Source organism: Geotrypetes seraphini, chromosome 3 (assembly GCF_902459505.1).
Source record: "Geotrypetes seraphini chromosome 3, aGeoSer1.1, whole genome shotgun sequence".
Taxonomy (NCBI): Eukaryota; Metazoa; Chordata; class Amphibia; order Gymnophiona; family Dermophiidae; genus Geotrypetes; species Geotrypetes seraphini.
In genome coordinates, this window is record NC_047086.1 from 173,150,684 (window position 1) to 173,175,123 (window position 24,440).

At 43.0% G+C, this 24,440-nt stretch overlaps 1 protein-coding gene across 3 annotated transcripts in view; it reads right to left on the reverse strand.

The window, feature by feature from the left end:
* The window catches only part of AHI1 (Abelson helper integration site 1), a 468,789-nt gene that overhangs the window by 201,832 nt on the left and 242,517 nt on the right, over window positions 1-24,440 (reverse strand). Inside the window, exon 19 of one of the 3 annotated variants that reach the window (XM_033938901.1) lies at window positions 21,865-21,981. The exons of the other annotated variants lie outside the window; for them this stretch is intronic. Within the exon in view, the coding sequence (XP_033794792.1) occupies window positions 21,919-21,981 (63 nt within the window). The 3' untranslated portion in view covers window positions 21,865-21,918. Of the gene's footprint in view, window positions 1-21,864; window positions 21,982-24,440 lie in introns of those variants that run through there. 3 annotated transcript variants of the gene reach the window in all.

Here is a 24,440-nt window from a genome sequence, read left to right on the forward strand (position 1 = left end):
ACCACTCAGTATTTTCATAGACCTCTATCATATCACCCCTGAGCTGTCTCTTCTCCAAGCTGAAAAGCCCTAGCCACTTTAGCCTCTCCTCATAGGGAAGGCATCCCAAACCTTTTATCATTTTCGTTACCGTTCTCTGTACCTTTTCTAATTTTGCCATATCTTTTTTAGAAAACGGCGACCAGAACTGCACCCAGTTTTCAATTTGTGGCTGTACCACAGAGCGATTCAAGGGCATTATAAAGTTTTCATTTTTGTTTTCCAGTGGGATAATTAAGATTCTATTTGCTTTTTAAGCCGCCGCCACCACACATTGAACTGAGGGTTTCAACGTATCTTCAACAATGACACCTAGATCCTTTTCCTGGGCAGTGATTCCTAACATAGAATCCAACATCACATAGCTAAAGTTTGGTTCCTCTTTCCCACATGCATCGCTTTGCATTTCCTCACATTAAACCTTACCTGCCATTTTGATGCCCAGTCTTCCAGTCTCGTAAGGTCCTCTTGCAATTTTTCACAATCCTCTTGTGATTTAACAACTTTGAACAACTTTGTGTCATCAGCAAATTTAATTATCTCAATACTTATTCCCATCTCAAGATCATTGACAAATATGTTAAAAAGCAGTGATCCCAATACAGAGCCCTGGGGAACCCCACTATTTACATCCAATACCCCTCTTGTATTATATTCATAAGTGTAAATTTGCTTTGCATGGCTTGCTTGCAAAAGGAAAAAAACTTTACTCTTGGCAATGTGGGAGGTACTGAAAGCTATGATTGTCATTTCTGTAAGACCCGGTTCACGGATTTGAATCATACAGAATCCGGAGTGGATGTAACAGAAGGTGTGATATGTGCCTGTGACATTTTAAATGAGAGTAATTTTAGTGCCTCATAGATTGCCCCACTGCTCTGCTGGGCTGTCTGTGTAGCTAGTCTAGTAAGACTGTTGGCCCTCCATCACCCCAATAACTTGTTTTTGTATATTTCTCTATTGGTTGTTTATTGTTTGAACATGGTATGGGTTCTATGGCCACTAGATACAGCAGCTTCTGCTCCATCGTTCGTACTTTGATCACTTTTTCTGGTCTCCCTGCTGGAGAGTCTACAAAAAGGTCCAGGAAGGATGAAAGAACTCAAGCTTGTACCCCCCTCCTGAATTATTTCCAGTATCCAGTGGTCTGAAGTGATCTCTGCCCATGCCTTCCAATAGGCCATTAACCTCCTACCAACTTTCGAAGGTCTGGCTGCTGATCTGGAATCATAACTGCTTCTTAGGAGCGGGAGTGGGGTGAGATCCTAATGACTGAGGGTGCCTGGCCCCTCCAAATCTTTGTCTTGTGCCTAGAGACAATCTCTGGACCATTATGCTTCCTAAGTACTGGGAAAGATGCCTCTAGAGCTGTGAAAATTACCACGACCTACCCCCAAAGGGTTCTCACTCTACTGTCAGGTAAAGACTTTGGCTTGTGATCCTGTACTCTTGCCATGAGGTCACCCCAAAGAGCAATTGTCCTTTGAAAGGTAATTTGCTAAGTATCACCTTGGAGGAAGAGTCCCTCGCCCACTGTCTAATCGACAGCATTCTGCGGGTGGAGATAGCACAGCCCGATAGTTTGCTCAAGACTCTGAAAATATCATAGAGAGCATTCACTACATAATCCACTCCAGACACGAGGAATTGCTGATCCTTTCCAGAATCAGCCTCTGGATCATGGTGAAGTGGCCGGCGCATGCTACAAACAACGACACTGCTGCTATCTTTAATCCTGCAGCCATGGCCTCAAACTGCTTCTTGACAAAATTCAGTCTGCAATCTTGAGTATCTTAACACCACTCTACCTTCGCTGGGGAGAGAGGTACGCTTCGTAACCTGCACCACCAGTGAATCTACCTTTCGCAGGACAAATAGTTGGTTAAAATCCACATCCATTGGATAAAGCTTTGCCATGGCCCTGACCACCGAAGGGGCCCCTCTGGAGCCTCCTATTGGTCCATTAACATTTTAGTAATGTCCTGATGCAAGGGGAAGCATGTGGTCTGAGCCTTAGCGCTGCCCATATGCGAGCACAGAGCAGCTGAAGACAGCAGAATCTCTATCTTTAATTCTCGGAGAGACTGCAATTATCTCTGAGTGCTGAGCTTAAATAGCCTGCAAAATCAGGTCTTCTCCCAGATTCTGAGCCTATACCTGAACCAGCTCTCCAAGGCGTGATGCAGAGTCCCCTACTACCAAGGATCCCAATTGGGAATAAAGGCATGGAAACTGACTCCATATCATTCCAGTCCTCCTCCGACTGAACCCCTTTATCTCTTCCGCATGGCTCCATTGAGGGGAAATTACACCCTTGGCAGGAGAGACCCCGGGTGCCAGCATCACCGTAAACTCCGAGGGTTTCATGCGGCTGCTGTAAAATATGCTTTATAAAGCATATTGATAAATTCTAGAGCAAACTGTATCCTTGACGTCCTTAGGTCTCTTGCAGTTGCTCCTGTGTCCCTTTCTGGGGTTTCATAGCAGGTGCGTGGCTGTGCTTCACCAGTGACACATTTTCACTTTTTCCTGGTTCTAACCAGGACTTCTGGCCTGGAAAACGAGCCATCTGAGATCCCAAACCCTCAGGGGCACATGGAACACAGACGATCCTCAACCCGCTATTCATGTCAGCACAAATCTGACATGAATCTGAAGTATCCTGAGTTATCCATTTCATCTGATTTTAAGCAAATTGAGGTGTTTTGAGGCAGATAGAGGATTTTATTTTCAAATCGGGAAATCCAAGATGGCCACCACGGCAGGGATTTTAGCACCACAATTGGCCCATGAGAGCTACACTAGGGGACAAAATTTAATGATTTGGGGATTTTATAGGTAGGGGGAAAAATCACTTTCCAGGACTCCCCGATTTTTTGCCCTAGGCTGTCAGTCTTGTATTCACTGTACCATGTTTGTGCTTGAAGTTGCCTAGGCTGAAACTGCAGAAAAGAGAGATAGGAGAACTTCAGTCTCAACAAGCCAGGAACTGGAATGCTTGCTTCTTCTGACTGCCTCTCTGACTGGCTGGAGACCTCAATCCCCAATGGAACCTGCACGTGCAGCAGGGAGGAGTAAATGCAATCGGCCCTGTCCAGGTTTTAAAAAACCCCCACAGAGCCACTCAGCCCATGCTCAAGTCCACTGCAGAAAGAACCCAGGGTGAACCCTGCTCCCAAAGCACCTGTCCTTGAGCCTCCGGACTTTTGGTGCAGGCCGGCCAAGTGGGTGCACTGCAAAACAGTCCAAAATATTAGATTCTTACCTCTGCTAATCTTCTTTCTTGCGGGTGGAGGGAAATAACTACTGGTCCTGGAATAAAGTGGGATTCTACAAGAATGTCCCTACAGACTTCTGACCTAAGTCTGAGCTATCTCGCAGCCAGAGATGTCCTAAGCTGGGAGTCTCTACAGCACAAACAAAAAATATTGCAATCGGATGAAAAATAGATGAATTAAATGAAAAATAAACTGAAGCAGAAGAAGACAGGCTTTTTCCATCAACCATCTCACGTGTAGAGACACAAACTGAGGAGGTACAGGACAGTCTAGAATGATGGGAGGCAGAGCTAATAAAATGCACTTTAGTAAGCTGGAAACATTTGTATTCTTGAAATATTTTTTTACATATACATTTTTTTATATAGGTTTCAGGTTTATTTAAAAATTTCATATATCGCCTTATTAAAATTCAAAGCGGTTTTACATAATATAAAACCAAAGTGTAAAGAGAACGTACGTTAAAAACAGATTACAAATAATGCTACAAACAATCTAACGCACTGACAAACATTAATTTACTGGTACAAGATGGAGAAGGGCAGAAATACAATTTGTATAAAGAGAAGAGGGGAAAAGGAACAAAACAAAAGGAAGGGGAACAAAATATAAATAATCCAGAATAATGTAAGATAAGCTAACATGATTAAAATATGGCAAGGAACAGATTTCCATTACCGTCCTTAAAAGGACTATTATACACTGAATGCATCTTTAAAAAGAAAGGCCTTCAAGTTACTTTTAAATTTATCCAGGGATGTAATTTCTCTTATATAATTTGGTGCTGAATTCCAGTTGATAGGGGCCGTAACAGAAAAGATGCTAGTACGCATAGTGTTAATGTATCTTAAAAAAGGGATGGATAGCAAGTTTTGATTAGATGAACGTAATGTGCGATGGGGGGAATGGGGGATAAGTAGCCTGTTAATAAAATCAGGTTGGCAAGAAGATTTGGTCTTGTAAGTCAGTAACATTATTTTATAGGAAATTCTATGATGAATAAGAAGCCAGTGAGCATTGATCAAAAGAGGTGCGACATGATTGTATTTACGTGCTTTTGAAATAATTTTAATGGCAGTATTTAGAATAATTTGAAGACATTTTATTTCTTTCTTAGTGATTCCTTTGTATAGTACATTACTGTAATCTAAACATGAAATAACAAGCGAATGAATATGAATATTTAATGAAGATGATCTAATAAAGTGGCAAGAGATCTAATCATTCGAAGATGGTAGAAACATTTCTTAACTATCGAGCTTATTTGTTCATGGAACGAGAGTTTTCTGACAAAAGTAACACCAAGAAGTTTAATAGAGCAGAGGTTTTTTTCTGACCAAGGATTACATTGATCCATTAAAGAAAGATTAGGTTCTTACCTCAATAATCTTCTTTCTTGTAGATGTGTCTAGTGGTCCTGAACGCTAAGGTTTTGTAGCTGAACCAGCAAGTTGCTTGCAGAAAACTGTCAATCATGTTTTCCAACTCCACCTCCTTCCCAGGGAGCTGCTCCTGCCCCCCTCAGTTTGTACAAAAGCAATCAAGTAGCACTGTAATAAAAGACACAACAGGAAGAAGGAAACGGGGAAAAATCCCCAACATTACAATTTTGCTCTACTCTGTAACAAACATAGGAAATAACATTATAACATTCAAACTTGTGAAAATAGCACCAAATATATATAAAGCTCATAGTTACTTGCATGACCTGCTAACAGAAACAAGCCAGACTGTATGATAACGAGGATTTACATATGCATCATCTTTCTATTTTCTCAGCTACTCTGACTGTATGGTCATGAAGATTTACATATGCATCGTCTTTCTTTTTTCTCAGCTCCTCTGAGAGAAAAAATTCTTCCAATTCAGATTGATCTTTGGGCAGAAGGCATGTAAAGCACAGTTACTTACCGTAATAGGTGTTATCCAGGGATAGCAGGCAGATATTCTCACATGTGGGTGACATTATTCACAGAGCCCTGGCACGGAAGGTCCCAAGTGCATCGCCACTTTAAGAACTTTAGAAAGTTTGCAACCGACCGCACCATGCATGCGTGAGTGCCTTCCCGCCCAACGTAGGACTCGGCTCCTCAGTTCAGGTTTCAAGCTAAGAAGCCAACCAGGGGAGGTGGGTGGGTTGTGACAATATCTGCTTATTGTCCCTGGATAACATTTGTATGGTAAGTAACTGTGCTTTATCCCAGGACAAGCAGGCAGTATATTCTCACATGTGGGTGACCTCCAAGCAAACTAGAATGGGATGGAAAGAGAGTTGGTCTTTTAGGAAAATAAATTTTGTAATACTGTTTGGCTGAAGTGCCTATCCTGTCTGGTAAAAGATTCCAGACAGTAATGTGAGGTTTCAAGTTTCAAGCTTATTAAAAGTTTGTTGTACACGCAATGTCAAGTACTTCAATGCGTATGACAATTTAAAATTGGGAGACAAAAATAAAACAATTTTATACAAATAAAACAAAGTGGCAGCTCTGCAAATTTCCTTAATAGGAGTAGAATGAAGGAAAACTACTGAAGCTGCCATAGCTCGAACTTTATAATGATAATAATAATAATAACAGTTTATATACCACAGGACCGTGAAGTTCTATGTGGTTTACAATAATTAAAAGATGGTACAACTTGAGTGGAATAAAAAGAGTTAAGAGCTAGTGATTAGCAGGTATAGATTAACAGTTATTTTGGAGTAAGAATTGTACAGGTCAGCTGCCTAAATACTTCAGGAACAGATATGTTTTTAGGTGTGACCTGACTTTCAAGGTGCAGCCTAGCTTGAGCGTAATAGAATGATATGCAGGAAGCCAACCAGTTGGAAATCGTTCTCTTCGAAACAGGATGGCCCAACTTATTAGGATCAAAAGAGATGAAAATTTGAGGAGAAAATCTGTGTGATTTAGTCCTTTGCAAATAATAAGCTGATGCTCGTTTGCAATCCAGAGTATGAAGAGCCGTCTCTCCAGGATGAGAATGAGGCTTTGGAAAAAATACTGGAAACACAATCGATTGAGATAAAATTCAGTAACAACCTTTGGTAAGAATTTTGGATGAGTGCAAAGCACAACCTTGTCATGGTAAAACACTGTGAATGGTGGATCCACTACCAAAGCTTGAAGTTCACTCACCCTTCTGGCAGAAGTGAGAGAAATGAGAAAGAACACTTTCCAAGTAAAGTATCTGAGATGAGCCATAGCCATTGGTTCAAATGGAGGCTTCATCAACTTAGGAAGAACCACATTAAGATCTCATACCACTAGAGGTGGTTTGAGAGGCGGTTTAACATTGAAAAGTGCTTTCATGAATCTGGAAATGAGAGGATGAGCAGTGAGAGATTTTCCCTCCACTGACTGATGAAAAGCCATGATTGCACTCAGATGAACTCAAATAGATGTAGATTTGAGGACAGAGTCAGACAAATGAAGAAGATAATCCAAGATTAGAGAAACGGAGATGGATATGGGCTCCTCATGATGAAGAAAACACCAAGAAGAAAATATAGTCCACTTTTGCTGATAACATTGTCGAGTGGCTGGTTTTCTGGTGGCTTCCAAGATTAATCGAACAAGCTGAGAGAGATGAAGATCAGCTGAACTCAAGCCAAGAGGTACCAAGCTATCAGGTGCAATGCCATTGTATAGATCCATGGTGAGACCTCATCTGGAATACTGTGTACAATTCTGGAGGCCGCATTACCGCAAAGATGTTCTGAGAATTGAGTCGGTCCAGTGAATGGCCACCAGGATGGTCTCGGGACTCAAGGATCTCCCGTATGAGGAACGGCTGGATAAATTGCAGCTATACTCACTCAAGGAATGCAGAGAGAGGGGAGAAATGATTGAGACGTTGAAATATCTCACGGGCCGTATCGAGATGGAAGAGGATATCTTCTTTTTCAAGGGTCCCACAGCAACAAGAGGGCATCTGTGGAAAATCAGGGGGGGGGGGGGGGAACTGCACGATGACACCAGGAAATACTTCTTCACCGAAAGGGTGGTTGATCGCTGGAATAGTCTTCCACTACAGGTAATTGAGGCCAGCAGCGTGCCTGATTTTAAGACAAAATGGGATCGTCACATGGGATCTCTTCACAGAGAAAGGTAGGGGAGGGTTATTGGGGTGAGCAGACTGGATGGGCCGTGGCCCTTATCTGCCCTTATCTGCCGTCTGTTTCTATGTTTCTATGTTCTAATGACTGCAGGTTGGGATGTAAGAGACCCTTGACTCTGCATGAGAAGAGATGGGAAAATTTGAAGAGGTTTTGGCTCCTTGATACTGAGTTGAAGAAGAAGGGAGTACCATGGTTGTCTGGGCCACCGAGGAGCTATCAGAATCATGGTGGCAGACACCTGCTTGAGCTTGACCAGTGTCTTGAGAACAAGAGGAAAAGGTGGAAATGCATAAAGGAACTTCTTCGTCCAATCCAGAAGAAAAGCGTCCGCTTCCAGGTGATGAGATGAGTAGAGCCGGGAGCAAAAGCGGGGTAGCTTGTGATTGTGAGGAGACACAAACATCTACTTGTGGCGTTCCCCATTGAGAGAAAATGAAATGGAGAGTTGTTGAATTCAGAGTCCATTCGTGTGGTTGAAGAATCCGACTGAGCTTGTCTGCCAGAGAATTCTTTTTGCCTTGTATGTAAACTGCTTTGAGAAATATGTTGAGGTATTGCCAAATTCCAAATCTTCTGAGCCTCTTGACAGAGAAGGAGAGACCCTGTTCCTCCCTGCTTGTTTACATAGTACATTGCTACTTGATTGTCCATCCGGACAAGGAGAACATGATCTTGTTGAAAGGCTTTGAGAGCATTGAAAATTGCTCCAAGTTCCAATAGATTTATATGATGGCGTCGATCTCTGGAGGTTCAGTGACCTCAAGTGCCTAGGCCATCCAGATGAGCCCCCCATGCATAAGTTGGTGAATCCGTAGTGAGAACTTTCTGATGGGGAGCCGTTTGGAAACACAAACCTCTGGAAAGATTGGAAGATTGTATCTACCACTATAGTGACTGTTAAAGAGATGAGGTTACTGCAATATGTTGGGAGAGAGGATCCAGAGTCTGTTACCACTGAGAAGCCAGAATCCATTGTGGGATTCTTAAGTGTAGTCTTGCAAATAGAGTCATGTGGACCGTGGAAGCCATGTGCCCTAGGAGAACCATCATACATCTTGCCAACAAGGACTGGGTCTGGGCAACCTGATGGCAGTATTGAACAAGGACGTATTGATGTTGTTGAGGGAGAAATGCCCTGAGTTGAGTCATGTCTAGGAGAGCTGGAGTTGCTGAGATGGTTGGAGTTGAGATTTGGGAAAGTTGATCTCAAATCCCAAATTCTGAAGAAAAGAAACCATCTGGTATGTCACTGAAAGTACATTCTGATAAAAGAGATCCTTGATGAATCAATTGTCCAGATATGGAAAGACTTGAAGGCCCTGAGACTTCAAGGCTGCTGTCACTACTACCAGACACTTGGTAAAGACTCTGGGAGAGGATGCCAGACCAAATGGTAGAACTTTGTATTGGTAGTGGTGTTGCACCACTCGAAACCTGAGGTATTCCTGGAAGCCAGTTGAATTGGGATATGAGTGTAGGCCTCATTTAGGTCCAGAAAGCACAGTCAATCATTGTGATTCAATGGGAGATACAAAGTTGCTAGAGATACCATTCTGAATTTCGCTTTGACTAGAAATTTGTTGAGTGCTCTGAGATCTAATATAGGTCGAAGACCCCGTCTTCTTTGTTACCAGAAAGTAACGAGAGGAAAACCCTGTGTTCTTTTGTTCCGGGGGAACCCTCTCGATGGCATTGAGAAGAAGTAAATTCTCAATCTCCTGAAGAAGGGAAGTCTGAAGATTATTGGAAACAGACTCACTTGGAGGATGTTCTGGAGGTGTAGTGAAAAAGTAAAGGAAGTACCCTTCTTGAATAATGTTGAGAACCCAGAGGTCAGATAATAAAGTTGAAGACAACATCCAATTGGTTGAGGGAGAGGTAGAGGCAACTGGATTGAAACTATGGTCTTGAGGAACCGGTCAAAAAGACTGAGTAGATTTAGCGGGAGCAGACCGTTGAGGTTTCTGAGACCGCTGCTGCTTTTGCTTTTTCTGCTGAGGTCATGGAGCAGAAGATGGTTTAGTAAAGTAAGATGGTAAGATGAAGACAGTTTAAATGGACGTGAAGTGGAAGATTTGGGCTTAGGTTTTACCAACGAGTCCCAAGACTTCTCAAAAGCAATGAGCTTTTGAGTGGCATTCTCGATGGTATCTCCAAAAAGCTCATCACTAAGGCATGGTATATTAGCCAATCGATCTTAAAGACTGACATCCATGTCCGCCACTCTGAGCCAGGCCAGGAGCCTCATCACCACAGACATAGAGGAAGCTCGGGAGGATAGTTCAAAACAGTCATAAGCAAATTGAACCAAATGTTGGCACAACTGTAGAAGAGTAGAAATCAATTGTTGAAATCCCTTGTCACGATGAGAGGGAAGATATTTCTTGTACATAAGCAATTGCTTTAGTAAATGCTTTAAATAGCATGTGAAGTGGAAAGTGTAGTTATTCACCCTACTGTTTAACATAGAATTTTGAAAGTGTCTGCCAAATCTGTCCATGAAATGACCCTCTCTTCCTGGTGGAATAGAAGCGTGAACCTTGGAGGAGGTAGACTTTTTAAGAGTAGATTCCACTAGTAAGGATTGATGAGATAGTTGAAGCTTATCAACTCCTACAGTAGGTGCAATCTTATAAAGAGATTCCAGCTTCCAAGGAGTAACAGGAACAGACAAGGGGGGGGGCTCCCAATTTTTATGAAGAGTATCCTTCAAAATAGCATGAAGAGGGAGCTTTAGAACCTCTTTAGGAAGATGTTTAATATCCATAGTGTCCATGTATTCAGGTGTATACTTGGAATCCGCTTCCAGTTTAACAGACATATCTTTACCAAGTTGTTTGATAAAACGGGTAAAAGAAAGTGTCTCAGGTGGAGATGATTCTTTCTGAAGAGCCCTCGGAGAGTGTTGCTCTGGAGAGTCATAAGGTTCAGTTAATGATGGAGAGTGATCAATTGAGGAGTCATTGTGAAGATCAGAATCTAAAACCAGAGAGTGGGATCTAAGCCTTCGTTTACATCGGTACCGATCCACGGAAGGAGATGGTGTCCGGTGTTTATGTTTCTCAGAACATTTACCAAAAATGTGTTTGGATTTTTGAGAAGGCTTGCTGGAATGAAAGAGCCTAGGAGAAGAGGATCGATGTCTTGAAGAACTAGACTGATGACTGGAAGCATGAGATTTTTATGCATGCCTGGTTAATAGGCGGTGCCGAGAACCAAGAGACGGCATTGAAGAGTGAAGACTGGTATCGGCATCCCTGGTAATGGTACGCTCAGGCTGGGCCAGTACCTGTAAAGTCAGTACCAGGGACGGTACCTGTAGAGTCGGTACCAGAGCTGGTACCTGTAGAGGCGGTATCTGCAGAGTAGGTGTCGGGTGAAATAATTTGTGAAAAATTTCCCCGTACTCCTTACAAAAGAACTTCTCAAATTGTTTTTTCAAAGAAAGCACTGGTACCTGTGGCTTTTTCACCGGTACCATTGGTGCCATGGCCCACTCCGAAGAGGATGAAGAGAAACTCTTGATTTTGAAGCAGGCCACATGAAAGGTCGACGCTTAGCTGGCATGACTGGACTCAATGCCTTAGCAGCCTGCGACCCTACCTAGGAAGCTGGTGACTTCTTCGCTGGTCTACCTGAAAGAGGGAGACTGCGATGTCAGAGTAGCAGGTGGTGCCGATAAAAGGTCTTGGTGCCTTTAAAGCCAGTGTCCTAAAGTGCGGTGCCTTAGATATTGGTACTGCTGAATGCAGTGCCTTTGCTGGTGGTGCCGTCGACATGGAAAGGGGTAAAGATTGAGCTCCTTCAATGGTGGCACCAAAGAGCTGTTATTGCTGAAGGCGGCGGCTTTTCAAGGTGCACTTTTTTAAGGTGTGCACAAGAGTCCAAATGGTGTTCCAGTCCGAGACACTGTATACACCACAAATGTGGATCTGTCACACAAATTGTCCGTTGGCACCTGTCACACTTCTAGAACCCTGGCCGGGACATCAAGTTTGGAAAAACTGCCTCAGCCAAATCAAACACGAGAGGCTGAGGCAAAACTGTAGGCCCTGCTGTCGAAGCCCGAAGGCGAACAAGGAAAAATAAAATAAAACCAAAGTTTCCCTTTTTTTTTTTTTTTTTTAAGAAAAAGCAAAACCGAATACTATAAGGAAAAAAGAAGTAAATTTGACACGTGAGCGGGAAGGCAAACACAAAAACGAACAAACGTTCAATGATGCGACTGAACAGCTCCTCGGAAAACATTGAACTAAGGAGCCGCATGCCTACATCAGGCGGAAAGGAACTCACACATGCGTGGTGCGGTCAGTTGCAAACTTTCTAAAGTTCTTAAAGTGGCGATGTACTTGGGACCTTTCGTACTGGGGTTCTGTGGATGAAATCACCCACATGTGAGAATATGCTTCATGCTTGCCCTGGGATAAAATCCATACACAGGGCGGGGCTTCAGGAACACTAGATACTTCTATAAGAAAGGTAAGAACCTAATCTTTCTTTCTAGTGCAATGTGTCTAGTGGTCCTGAACGCTAGTGATGTACCAAAGCAGTCCCCAGAGTCTAGAATGAGCCTGCTATGCCTGCCTTTAAGACGGAGGCCTCAAACGTAGCGTTCTACCCAGCTGATATGCCCACTCTATAGAACCTGGCAAAGGTATGAAGGGTAGACCGTGTAGCCGCCCAACAAATCTCCTCGGGTGAGACATGCCCACTCTATACAACATGGCAAATGTATGAAGGGTAGACCGTGTAGCCGCCCAACAAATCTCCTCGGGTGAGACAGACCTAATCTCCAACCACAAGGCAACAACTCCTCTAGTGGAGTGTGCTTTCAATGTGATCGATGGTTGTTTACCACAGCCCACATATGCAGAGGAAAGGGCCTTTTTAATCCATCTAGAAATCAGAGCTTTAGATGCCAGCCTCCCTTTCTTAGCATGACTGGAGAGAACAAAAAGTTGATCCAAAAACCAAAACTCAGTAACTGAGGTACTGAAGAAGCACCTGCTTAATATCGAGCAAATGTAACACTTTATCCTTTTTCTTAGACCCCATAGGGCGAAAAGCAGATATCCTGATTGACAAGGAAGACCGAGACTACTTTTGGTAAGAAAGATGGGACCATGCATAAGGAGAGCTCTGCTTCCATGATCCTAAGGAATGACTCCCTGCAGGAAAGAGCTTGTAACTCAGAAACCTGTCTCACAGACAATCACCACAAAAAACACTTTCACAAAAAGGAAAAATTGAAGGTATAGTAAACAAAAGACACAAGCAGAGACCAGTCTTAACGGAGGAAAAAGCCTCAGACAGGGGCCCACCCACCTCCACAATGGTGGAATAACGGTGTTCAGGCGATCACTTCACTGGCATAAAACCTCCTACTATAATGGTCATAGCAATGTGTCAAAAAATTGCTTTCAGAATTGAGTGATATGGAAGAAGATAATAATAACTTAACTTTCTCCTTAAGGATCGGAACACCAACGATGGCCAGCGTTTCACTGTCAAGCTGCCTCAGGGTGTAAACAAGTCCGATCACACTGAAAATATAGATATAAAACACTCAAATCAGAATAAATTTTGAAAAAGACCGATGTATATTGTAACTACATATATCAAAAAAACCGGCTACATACCTCTCATACGGACGCCAATCGCGTCTCAAAAGATCCTAAGATGGCGGCATGGTTAGCGAACCAGATTAAATCATACCGGTGTTATGACGTATACTTGCGTCAGCACCGGAAGTGACAAGCCGGCTTTTTCAAGCCGGTAGTGATTGTTTCATGCTTGTCAATTCCATTAAAATGATACAGGAAAGGCGATAAAAACTTGCTGGAATTTCAGAAGAATGCTATATTTGTTCTATCTTATTGATCTACTGCTTTTATTGTTTTATTCGTTTTTTATTTTTTATTATTTATTTAATTTTTAATTTTTTGTTTTGTTTATTTATTTTCATATATTTATTTTTATGATCTTTTTGTATATTTAAAGAAAAAGAATTTTTTATTTATTTTATTATTTTATTTTGAGAATTTTTCATTTCTTATACTTCTGCTTGTATGTATGATTGAAACTGAATTGTGAAAAACATATGTATAGAGAAATTATGAAAAATAGCTACAAAGCAACATTCCAATCAGATCTAACATTCAATCCAGCAGGTTCCTCACTGTTGAGCGTATGGATCCAAAATTGCTCAGCTCGTAATAGACGTTGAGGTCTAAAGGTCAAATTGTCCGCAATGTGGTCAATAGCGCAGCAGCGCAGTTCAGAAAATATGTGGCTATGTTCTAAGCAGTGTGTCACCATAGGAGCTTGTAACCTATTGTTGCGAAGACAGCTCTTATGTTCAATGACACGAGTTTTGAATGGACGTGTAGTTTGTCCTACATAAAGTTTAGGACAAGGACATATGAACATATATACAACAAAGGAAGAAGTACAGGTAGTCAAATGTCTTAACTTGAAAATTTGCCCTGTGCACGGATGTATTAAAACTTCATTAAGTTCCAAGGTGACCTGACAAATAGAACATTTATCACATTTATGATGACCTGTTGGCTCTTTTATAAGCCTTCCTCAGTGTTTGTGTAGGATAGCCCCTTCTTTTCAATCTCCCATATAGTTGTTTACTTTTTGATTTATAATCATGTATGTCAGAGCACAAGCGGCGGTACCGAAAAAATTGAGAAGTGGGCAAACTCCGCTTTAAAGGACCAGGATGATTACTTGAAAAATCCAGGAATGTATTCCTATCCGTGGCCTTCCTAAATACTGTGGCCTAACAATTTTTTCGGTACCGCCGCTTGTGCTCTGACATACATGATTATAAATCAAAAAGTAAACAACTATATGGGAGATTGAAAAGAAGGGGCTATCCTACACAAACACTGAGGAAGGCTTATAAAAGAGCCAAGTTCCTGAATAGGGACTTATTGTTTGCTCCAAGAAACAAGAATAGTGATGATAATTTAGTGACATGTATTCTACAATATTCACCAGGCATTAATGAAGTCACCAGAATACTCAGGCGACACTGGGAAATCATGGCACTACAATCTACCTTTACTGACACTCATTTTCGAATAGCATTTACGAGAGAAAAAAATTTCATAGAACTTTTAAGTCCGTCAGACCTAACTAGATGTATTAGTCCTCGGGAGTCTCCAACAGGTCATCATAAATGTGATAAATGTTTTATTTGTCAGGTCACCTTGGAACTTAATGAAGTTTTAATACATCCGTGCACAGGGCAAATTTTCAAGTTAAGACATTTGACTACCTGTACTTCTTCCTTTGTTGTATATATGTTCATATGTCCTTGTCCTAAACTTTATGTAGGACAAACTACACGTCCATTCAAAACTCGTGTCATTGAACATAAGAGCTGTCTTCGCAACAATAGGTTACAAGCTCCTATGGTGACACACTGCTTAGAACATAGCCACACATTTTCTGAACTGCGCTGCTGCGCTATTGACCACATTGCGGACAATTTGACCTTTAGACCTCAACGTCTATTACGAGCTGAGCAATTTTGGATCCATACGCTCAACAGTGAGGAACCTGCTGGACTGAATGTTAGATCTGATTGGAATGTTGCTTTGTAGCTATTTTTCATAATTTCTCTATACATATGTTTTTCACAATTCAGTTTCAATCATACATACAAGCAGAAGTATAAGAAATGAAAAATTCTCAAAATAAAATAATAAAATAAATAAAAAATTCTTTTTCTTTAAATATACAAAAAGATCATAAAAATAAATATATGAAAATAAATAAACAAAACAAAAAATTAAAAATTAAATAAATAATAAAAAATAAAAAACGAATAAAACAATAAAAGTAGTAGATCAATAAGATAGAACAAATATAGCATTCTTCTGAAATTCCAGCAAGTTTTTATCGCCTTTCCTGTATCATTTTAATGGAATTGACAAGCATGAAACAATCACTACTGGCTTGAAAAAGCCGGCTTGTCACTTCCGGTGCTGACGCAAGTATACGTCATAACACCGGTATGATTTAATCTGGTTCGCTAACCATGCCGCCATCTTAGGATCTTTTGAGACGCGATTGGCGTCCGTATGAGAGGTATGTAGCCGGTTTTTTTGATATATGTAGTTACAATATACACCGGTCTTTTTCAAAATTTATTCTGATTTGAGTGTTTTATATCTATATTTTCAGTGTGATCGGACTTGTTTACACCCTGAGGCAGCTTGACAGTGAAACGCTGGCCATCGTTGGTGTTCCGATCCTTAAGGAGAAAGTTAAGTTATTATTATCTTCTTCCATATCACTCAATTCTGAAAGCAATTTTTTGACACATTGCTATGACCATTATAGTAGGAGGTTTTATGCCAGTGAAGTGATCGCCTGAACACCGTTATTCCACCATTGTGGAGGTGGGTGGGCCCCTGTCTAAGGCTTTTTCCTCCGTTAAGACTGGTCTCTGCTTGTGTCTTTTGTTTACTATACCTTCAATTTTTCCTTTTGGTGAAAGTGTTTTTTGTGATTATTAGTGATATTCACCATATCCGAGTTTTTGTGTCACAGACAATCACCACCAGGAACACTGTCTTGACTGTAAGATTCAATACAGAAGCCTCCCATAAGGGCTCATAAAGAGCAGTACCGAGACCTTGCAACACAATGTTAAGGTTCCAGGAAGGGAAAGGGAAATGCACCAGAACTGCAGAGCCACTTTAATAAACCAGGCGACATCTGGGTGAGAGGCTAAGAAACCTAATTCCCCTTAAGATTGAAAACAGGAAAGCCCTGCTACCTGCACTTTGAAAGAACCTACCAAAAGCCCCTTCTGAAGTCCCCCCTGCAAAAATTCAGGACTACTGATACCAGAGTTCACCAGGGCTCTACATTCTTCACCGTACACCAGCACTGAAAGGACTTTCATGCCTTAGCAAAGGGTGCCACCATGTACAGCTTCTTCGTTCTAAACAATGTGGTAATGACCATGTCCAAATAAACCTTGCATGTCAGGGCCGCCAGCTCAAGAGCTATGTTGTAAGCCCCAAGTGTTCTGGATTCTCGATAGGAACCGGTCCCTAAGTGAGAAGATCCATTTGGACAGGATCCCTCTGGAGACGAACTAGGTCCGCATACAACCAGAACCATGCTGTGAAAGAGGGGAGCAAAACGCAGCTGGCCCACTGTTAGTCCTGGCTGAGCCAGGAAGGAGCCCACACAGCCTGTGTTCATGCTCCTGACTGAATCAGGGGACTACGCAGGGGATGGCATCTGAACTCTACAAAAAAAAAAAATATATTAGGTTGATCCTGCTAGTAGAATACTTTTGCCATGCGAATCTGCATCTTCTCCCAGGCAGAGGTCACACCAAGTGGGAACCTCCGGGCACTGAGCCTCTAAAGATCACTGAGCAAAAATACCTGAAAATAAAACCGCAGAGCAGATCAAAAACATTTCTGAGCAACTTGCTTGAAGAAAACAAACTCGGGGGGGGGGGGGGGGGGGCAGGTGCAGCTCCCTGGGAAGGATGTGGAATTGGAAAAAAATTGACAGTTTTCTATAAGCAACTTGCTAGTTCAGTTACAAGACCCGAGCATTCAGTTTCTATTTTTTTATGTTATTTGTGAATCAGATCCCATAACAGCCTTTTTCTATGCATAGCAATGGTTTTGAAAATCGCCCTCTCTGTTTTTAAAGGGAAACTTCTTAGCAAGTCAGATCTTTTGCTCTCTGACCTAAAAATACTGTACATTGTTACACTTAAGACATTGTTTAACATTTATTTTACAAATTGTTACATCAGGAATGTTCAGTCATTTACCTCCAGGATAGATGGCATGACAATTTATTTCTGTCATCCAAATAGCAATTCTCAAACCTGTCCTATTGATCTCACATGAGTCATGTTTTTAGGATCCTGGGCAGATGGACCATTGGTCTGACCCTACATAAATATATAACTACTAGTATTTAAGCCCGTTACATTAACGGGTGCTAGAATATATGTCTGTCTGTCTGTCTTTATTTCTCTCTCTCTTCCAACCGCTGACTTTCCTTCAGTCTGTCTCTCTCCCTGGCCCCCTTTGTCTGTCTCTCTTCCTGGCCCCCTTTGTCTGTCTTTCTCCCTGGCCCCTTTTGTCTGTCTGTCTTTCTGTGTCTCTCCCTGCCCCTGTGTCTTTCTTCTTTTCTTTCTGTCTCCCTCCCTCCTGCTGTCTGTCTTTCTTTCTATCTGTCTCTCTCCCTGCCCCCTATGCAGCAGCATTTATCTCCCTCCTCCATTTCCCTGTGCAGCATCCCCCCTCACTTCCCTGTGCAGCAGCAGCATTTTGATCCCCCCACACTTCCCTGTGCAGCAGCCGCATTCCCTCCCCCTCCATTTTTCTGTGCAGCAGCAACAGCATTTCCCTCCCCCCACTTCCCTGTACAGCAGCTGCAGCAGCTTTCCCTCACCCTCCCTTTCCCTCCCCCACCCCACTTCCCTGTGCAGCAGCAACAGCATTTCCCTCCCCCCACTTCCCTGTACAGCAGCCGCAGCATCATTCCATCTCCCTCCATTTCCCTCTGCCCACACCACTTCCCTGTGCAGCAGCAGAGTTTTCCCCTACCCCCCTTTCCATTCCCGTGGTCTGGCCGACTCCCTTAGTCCCTTGTTGCCCCCCCCTTCCCTTCCCGCGGTCCCGACAAACCTGCCGATTCCAGCAGCGTCCGCAGCACTCTACACATGCTGCTTCGGGGCCTTCTACTGCCCTGATGTACTCTGGCACGTCCCTGATGACATCATCAGAGATGTGGCAGAGCAAATCAGGGCAGTAGAAGGCCCCGAAGCAGCGTGTGTAGAGTGCTGCGGACGCTGCTGGAGTCGGCAGGTTTGGAGTCATCAGGTTTATCAGGACCATGGGAAGGGTGGTGGCAAGGGACTAAGTGAGCCGGTCAGACGGCAGGAAGGGATGGGAGGGTCAGACCACAATGGGAGGATCAACGGGGGTTCGGGTGCGTCGAGGAGGGATGTGACACTTTCGGAATGGCTCCCTTAGTTTTTTTGCGAAGTTTATTTTTTAGTTCAAATTCGTCATCGCGGCTCTTATCTCGATCCCCGCCTGCATCGGAAGCCTTCTCCGACGCAGGTGCGGCTCGAGAGAGGAGCCGCCACCGTGGCTTTGAACTTAAAAATAAACTTTGTCCATCAAGTGTAAGGCATCCGGAGCTGGCAAGCCCACAAATCACCTTGGGGTCTGCAAGAGAGAGATCCACTGTAAGCGTGCATGCACACTCCTGCCGACCACAGACCCACAGATCAGGGATCAGGGACCACGGCGGTAAGAGTGCACATGCGCGCTTAGCATTTTATTATTATAGATGTTCTGGTAACTGAACAGGAACTAATATAAAAGAAATACTAATGCATGTGTTTAGTGATGCTTTAAAAGTAAGCGTTCTGGTATAATAAACCATTTTCCAGAGGTCTAAAATTACGTGCTGTAATCTCTTAATTTAGGACTCTCTGACACCCCCTCCAAAGTTACAAAAAAAATTATAGTCATTGGTGTGTGTCATTTCATGACATTTTTATATGCTTTTTGTTGTGCAAAATAATGAAGGAATGGCTACAGAAAATTTGCAGGATGAAGAGAGAGCACTTATGGACAATGATCAAAAGTTTCAGTTATTTAAAAAAATTACATTAAATCAAATATATACCAGAGAAAATTAAGAGACAGAACCAATACAGATTTTTCTTCTTCATATTGCAACAATTTTTCATCTGGCGACAGTTTAAACATTTCTTTGTGGGTGAACAAAATACAGCTATAGAGAAGTCAGGAAAAGCTTCTACACACAGTACCTCATTAATTAAATTCACTTCTCTTTTTAAATCCATTCTTCAGTTTTACTTCCATATTCCTTGAAACTTGGCTGCTTCCAATATAAATATACAATATATTCAATTTTGAAGTAAAAACAACAACAACCCCATCTTGTATTATAATAAGGATGTGAGAACATTCATAAGAATGTGAGAACATTCATAAGAACATAAGAATAGCCATACTAGGGCAGACCAATGGTCCATCTAGCCCAGGGATCTCAAAGTTCCTCCTTGAGGGCCGCAATCCAGTCAGGTTTTCAGGATTTCCCCAATGAATATATATTGAAAGCAGTGCATGTAATAGATCTCATGCATATAAATTGGGGAAATCCTGAAAACCCGACTGGATTGCGACCCTCAAGGAGGGACTTTGAGACTAGAGAGCTGCACAGGAACGGGGACGACGGGGATCCCGTGGGTTCCCCCTTCGGGTCACGGGGATCCCGTGGGGATGCCCCTCGTGCTCTCGGGGATCCCGCGGGGTTCAATGCCATTTCTGCCTGTCCTGCTGCAGCACACATAGCCAATCGGAAGTCTTCCCCGATGTCAGCGCTGACGTCTGAGGGAGGGCTTAAGCAAAGCCCTCCCTTCTTCTGATGTCAGTGTTGACATCGGGAAGACTTCCGGTCGGCTATGTGCGGCAGGACAGGTTGGGAGAAGGCAGTGGCGTACCAAAGCGGGGGGCGGTCCGCCCCGGGTGCAGCCATGGGGGGGGGGGGGCGGAGTGTGCACAGCCGGTCAGGTCCCCTTACCTTTGTGACTCTCCCCCCGATCGACCGACAACAGCCCAGTCGACAAACTTCCCTGCCCTGTAGCCGCGAATCTAAATTACCTTCTTACAGCAGCTTAAATACTCCAGCTGCTGTAAGAAGGTAATTTAGATCCGCGGCTACAGAGCAGGGAGGTTTGTCCGACCGGGCCTGTTCTGTTGTCGGTCATATGGGGAAACGCCACAAAGGTAAGGGGCAGGGAGGGAGAAAGGGAGGAAAGGTGGAGTGGAGAAGAAAAGATGCTTAAGGGAAATGGGTAAAACTGAGGGGGGAGAAGGACGCTGAAAGCACTGGGGAAGACAAAGGGGTGGAGAAGGACGCTGAAAGGACATGGGGAGGACGGGAGGGGGGAGAAGGATGCTGAGAGCACATGGGGAAGACAGAGGGGGAAGAAAGACGCTGAAAGGACATGGGGAAGACAAAGGGGTAGAGAAGGACGCTGAAAGGACATGGGAAGAAGGGGGAGAAGGATGCTGAAAGGACATGGGGAAGACAAAGGGGTGGAGAAGGACGCTGAAAGGACATGGGGAAGACAAAGGGGTGGAGAAGGATGCTGAAAGGACATGGGGAGGACAGGAGTGGGGGGAGAAGGACGCTGAAAGCACATGGGGAAGACAAAGGGGTGGAGAAGGACGCTGAAAGGACATGGGAAGATGGGGAGCACGCTGAAAGGACATGGGGAATACAGAGGGGGGGAGAAGGACATGGGGAAGACGGGGGGAGAAGGACACTGAAAGCACATGTGGAAGACAGAGGGGGGAGAAGGATGCTGAAAGGAAATGGGGAAGAGAGAGTGGGGAGAAGACGCTGGCAGGGAAGAAGACAGAGATGCCAGACTATGGGGGGAGTGGAGGGAAGAAGATGGGTGCCAGACCAATTTGGAAGGGGGGAGAAAGGGAGAGGCACAGTAACAGAGCAAATGGAAGACGCAGAGAGAAGAGAGACAGTGGATGGAAGGAATTGAATGAGAACATGAGGAAAGCAGAACCAGGCAACAAAGGTAGGAAAAAAATTATATATTTATTTTTTGCTTCAGGATAAAGTAGTATATTAGTTGCTTTGATAAAAATTTATAAATATTACAGGCTCTGGTAGAAATCCGTTTACAAAGTATGTATTCTTCCCAATTAATATTTCCAAATTAATAAAGTCTTTTTGCTTATTTTTAAATGGGTTTCTACCAGAGCCTTTAATTCAGTAGCATAATTCACTGAAATAACTATTTCTGAAGTTTATAGGGATGGGCGGGGACGGAGGGGATTCCTCACTGGGACTTGCGGGGACGGAGGGGATTTCTCACGGGGACGTAGGGATTCTTCGCGGGGACGGGTGGGAGTCCTCATGGGGATGGGTGGGGACGGGTGGGACTTTGGCGGGGACGGGTGGGATTTCTGTCCCCGCGCAACTCTCTATTTGAGAACTCTGATCTAGTCCATTACCCTGTTTCCACAGTGGCCCCATCCATGTTACAAGATTCCATGCTAGTGATACCAGACTAGGTGGTGGCTTCCCCCATGTCTTTTCTCAATAGCAGACTATGGACTTTTCCTCCAGGAACTTGTCCAAACATTTTTTAAACCCAACTCCACTAAATGCTGTTATCATATCCTCTGGCAACAAAATACAGAGCTTAATTGTTCATGTGTTTAAAAATATTTCTTCCTATTTATTTTAAAAGTAATTTCATTGAGTATTCCCTAGTCTTTGTAATTTTTGAAAGAGAAAAAAAATTGATTCACTTTTATCCATTCTATAATACTCTGGATTTTGTAGACTTCAATCATATCTTCCTTCGGGTATTTCTTTTCCAAGTTGAAGAACCCTAACCTCTTTAGCCTTTGGTCATATGAGAGGTGTTCCATCTCTTTTATCATTTTGTCTTCTTTTGCCTAGAAATAGCTCCATCTAAAACAAAGAAGGAACCTGTGTGGGCTTGTCTGCAGAACCAGAAAGAATTATCTCTTCTCAAGTAAATTATTTAACAAATTTGGGATGATATTACTTCTGTGTCTACCTATCCATTTTCATAATTCTACCTTCCAGTGACAAATTGTTGAACAACTCATTTCTATGAAACAGTAAGGGGCATGATTAAAAAAAAAAAAACCAACCAAAAACCACACACACAATTCAATATCTTGGGCAAGATAAGAGAGGTTCCTGTTTTTTTGTTTTACTGCAAAGTAAATATCCCTAATTGGAATTATGAAGGCACTGTCATTGTGAAAAACTGTGGCCTACACATTTCTGTCACCCCTGGAAAGTGTTATCCACTCCATGAGTAAAATGAAGCAATCACTATTTTTGAAATATACTCTGTGGAAAGGGATTGCTTAATGCCTTTACAACATGTGATATTAGCTAAGACAAGCAACACCACTCTACTCAGTTTTACAACATTGTCTGCTTGCTTCACATAAAAACCACAGTGCTGTCAAAGGCAATGTTTATTGTAGCCCGTGGGTTGAGCAAAAATAAAAAGCACAAAAACTGAGTTAGTCTGAAGCTAAAGAAATGCAAATATTGGTATAAGAATCTTTGCCAAGTTTATACAAAGCAGCTTTGCATTCTTTGTTTTTTTTTAATAGCAGCTCTATGCAAATTATGCAAATATACATGTTTATGGTACCTTATTTCCATGTTAAATAAATAAAGAGAATTGCATGCATGACAAAAATAAATGGCCTGCTGCAAGAACTGACAAGCAAGCAACAGAATGTTTCTCTTGTCTGCTCAGTTCCCTGACCTATGTGACAGATAACATTCACTGGCAGATATTCTTCCAAGTCAAATTACTTTGGCCAGTTCTTTACTTTATCATAAACTCAATTTATTGCCTCAAAACTCTGTGCCTTCAGAATCTTCTGAGAATATTCTCAAAACCACATTTTAAGAACCAGAAAAACTAGAAATACAATTCAAGCACAAAGAAAAGCTTTTTATTTGCACTCTTTATTCTGTCTGACACTCATCTGCAGTAATGCTTCAGACTGAATTCAGAACAGTATATAATTTTTGCTGCGAATCCATGTTGCTGTCACACAAAAATACAGAAAACACTGTTTACCTTTAAGTGGTATTATCCGAAGACAATAGGCAGCATATTCTCACAAGTGGGTTACTTCATCCACGGAGCTTGGCATGGACTGTGCAAAAGTGAACTGTCACTTTAAAAGTCTAAAGACTGCCTATACCGCGCATCTGTTGGTGCATTCCCACCCAATGTTGGCTCATAGGACCTTCAGTTCTCAGCAGAGCTGAGAAATTGTTTCTTAGAGTTTCTCTAAGCACGTCAAACTTTTACATTTTTTGTGCCTTCCCATTCCTTTTTTACCTTTTTGACATACTGTATATACTCAAATATAAACAAGGATTTTTGGGCCAAAAATTTGGCCCAAAAATGGGGGGCCTGGTTTATATTCGGACCAGGGCCCCCTTCCCAGAATTATTGCAGGTGCTCCTGCTTGTTGCTGCTCAGTGGCTGAAGAAACTGGATCTTGCGGCAGCCACCAATGACTTGGGTAGCAGCGGGGCAGGAGCACGGAAATCTTGCTCCTGTCCGCTGCACCTCTGGACCACCAGGGATCGGCAGAGGAGGTATGAGGACAGGGCAGGGAGGGGGGTACAGGGTGCAGAGCCAGGGAGGGAGGGGAACAGAGTGCAGACCCAGGGAGGGAGGGAAGGAAGGAAGGGGTTGAGTGAAGAGCCTAACAGGGAGGGAGGGAGGAAAGAGGGCTGGTGCAGTACTTGACAGGGGAGGGAAGGAAGGGGGCTGGGTGCAGTGCCTGGCAGGAAGGGGGATGGGTACAGTGTCTGGGAGGGAAGGGGGCAGGGTTCAGTGCCTGACAGGGGAGGGAGGGAAGGGGGCTGGGTGCAGTGCCTGACAGGAAGGGGGCTGGGTGCACAACCTGGCAGGGCAAGACACTTCAATATTAAGCCGCCCAACTTATATTCAAATCAACCATTTTTCCTCCTTTTGGGGAGGGGGAGGGGGGTCTCGACTATTTTTCCACAGAAAAAAATTTCAACTCATGGTTCAATCACTAATCCTAGGCCTAATAGACTTCTGCAACATACTATATCTCCCCTGTCCAGCAATAATGATAAAACAACTTCAAACAATACAAAACTCAGCCCTAAGACTTATCTATTCGTTATAAAAATACGACCACATCACAGAGGCATACTTACTGGAACAATCGACTAACTCATTCCAACTCAAACAAACACAGGAGAACCCACACAATATTCACACACCCGCCAACCAAAAATGTCAAACGAAGAAAAATGTATGACAACCTACTGGCCACCAGAGCAGCGAAACTTGACCAACAACTCACCAATCTGTTGACTTCAACCACAGA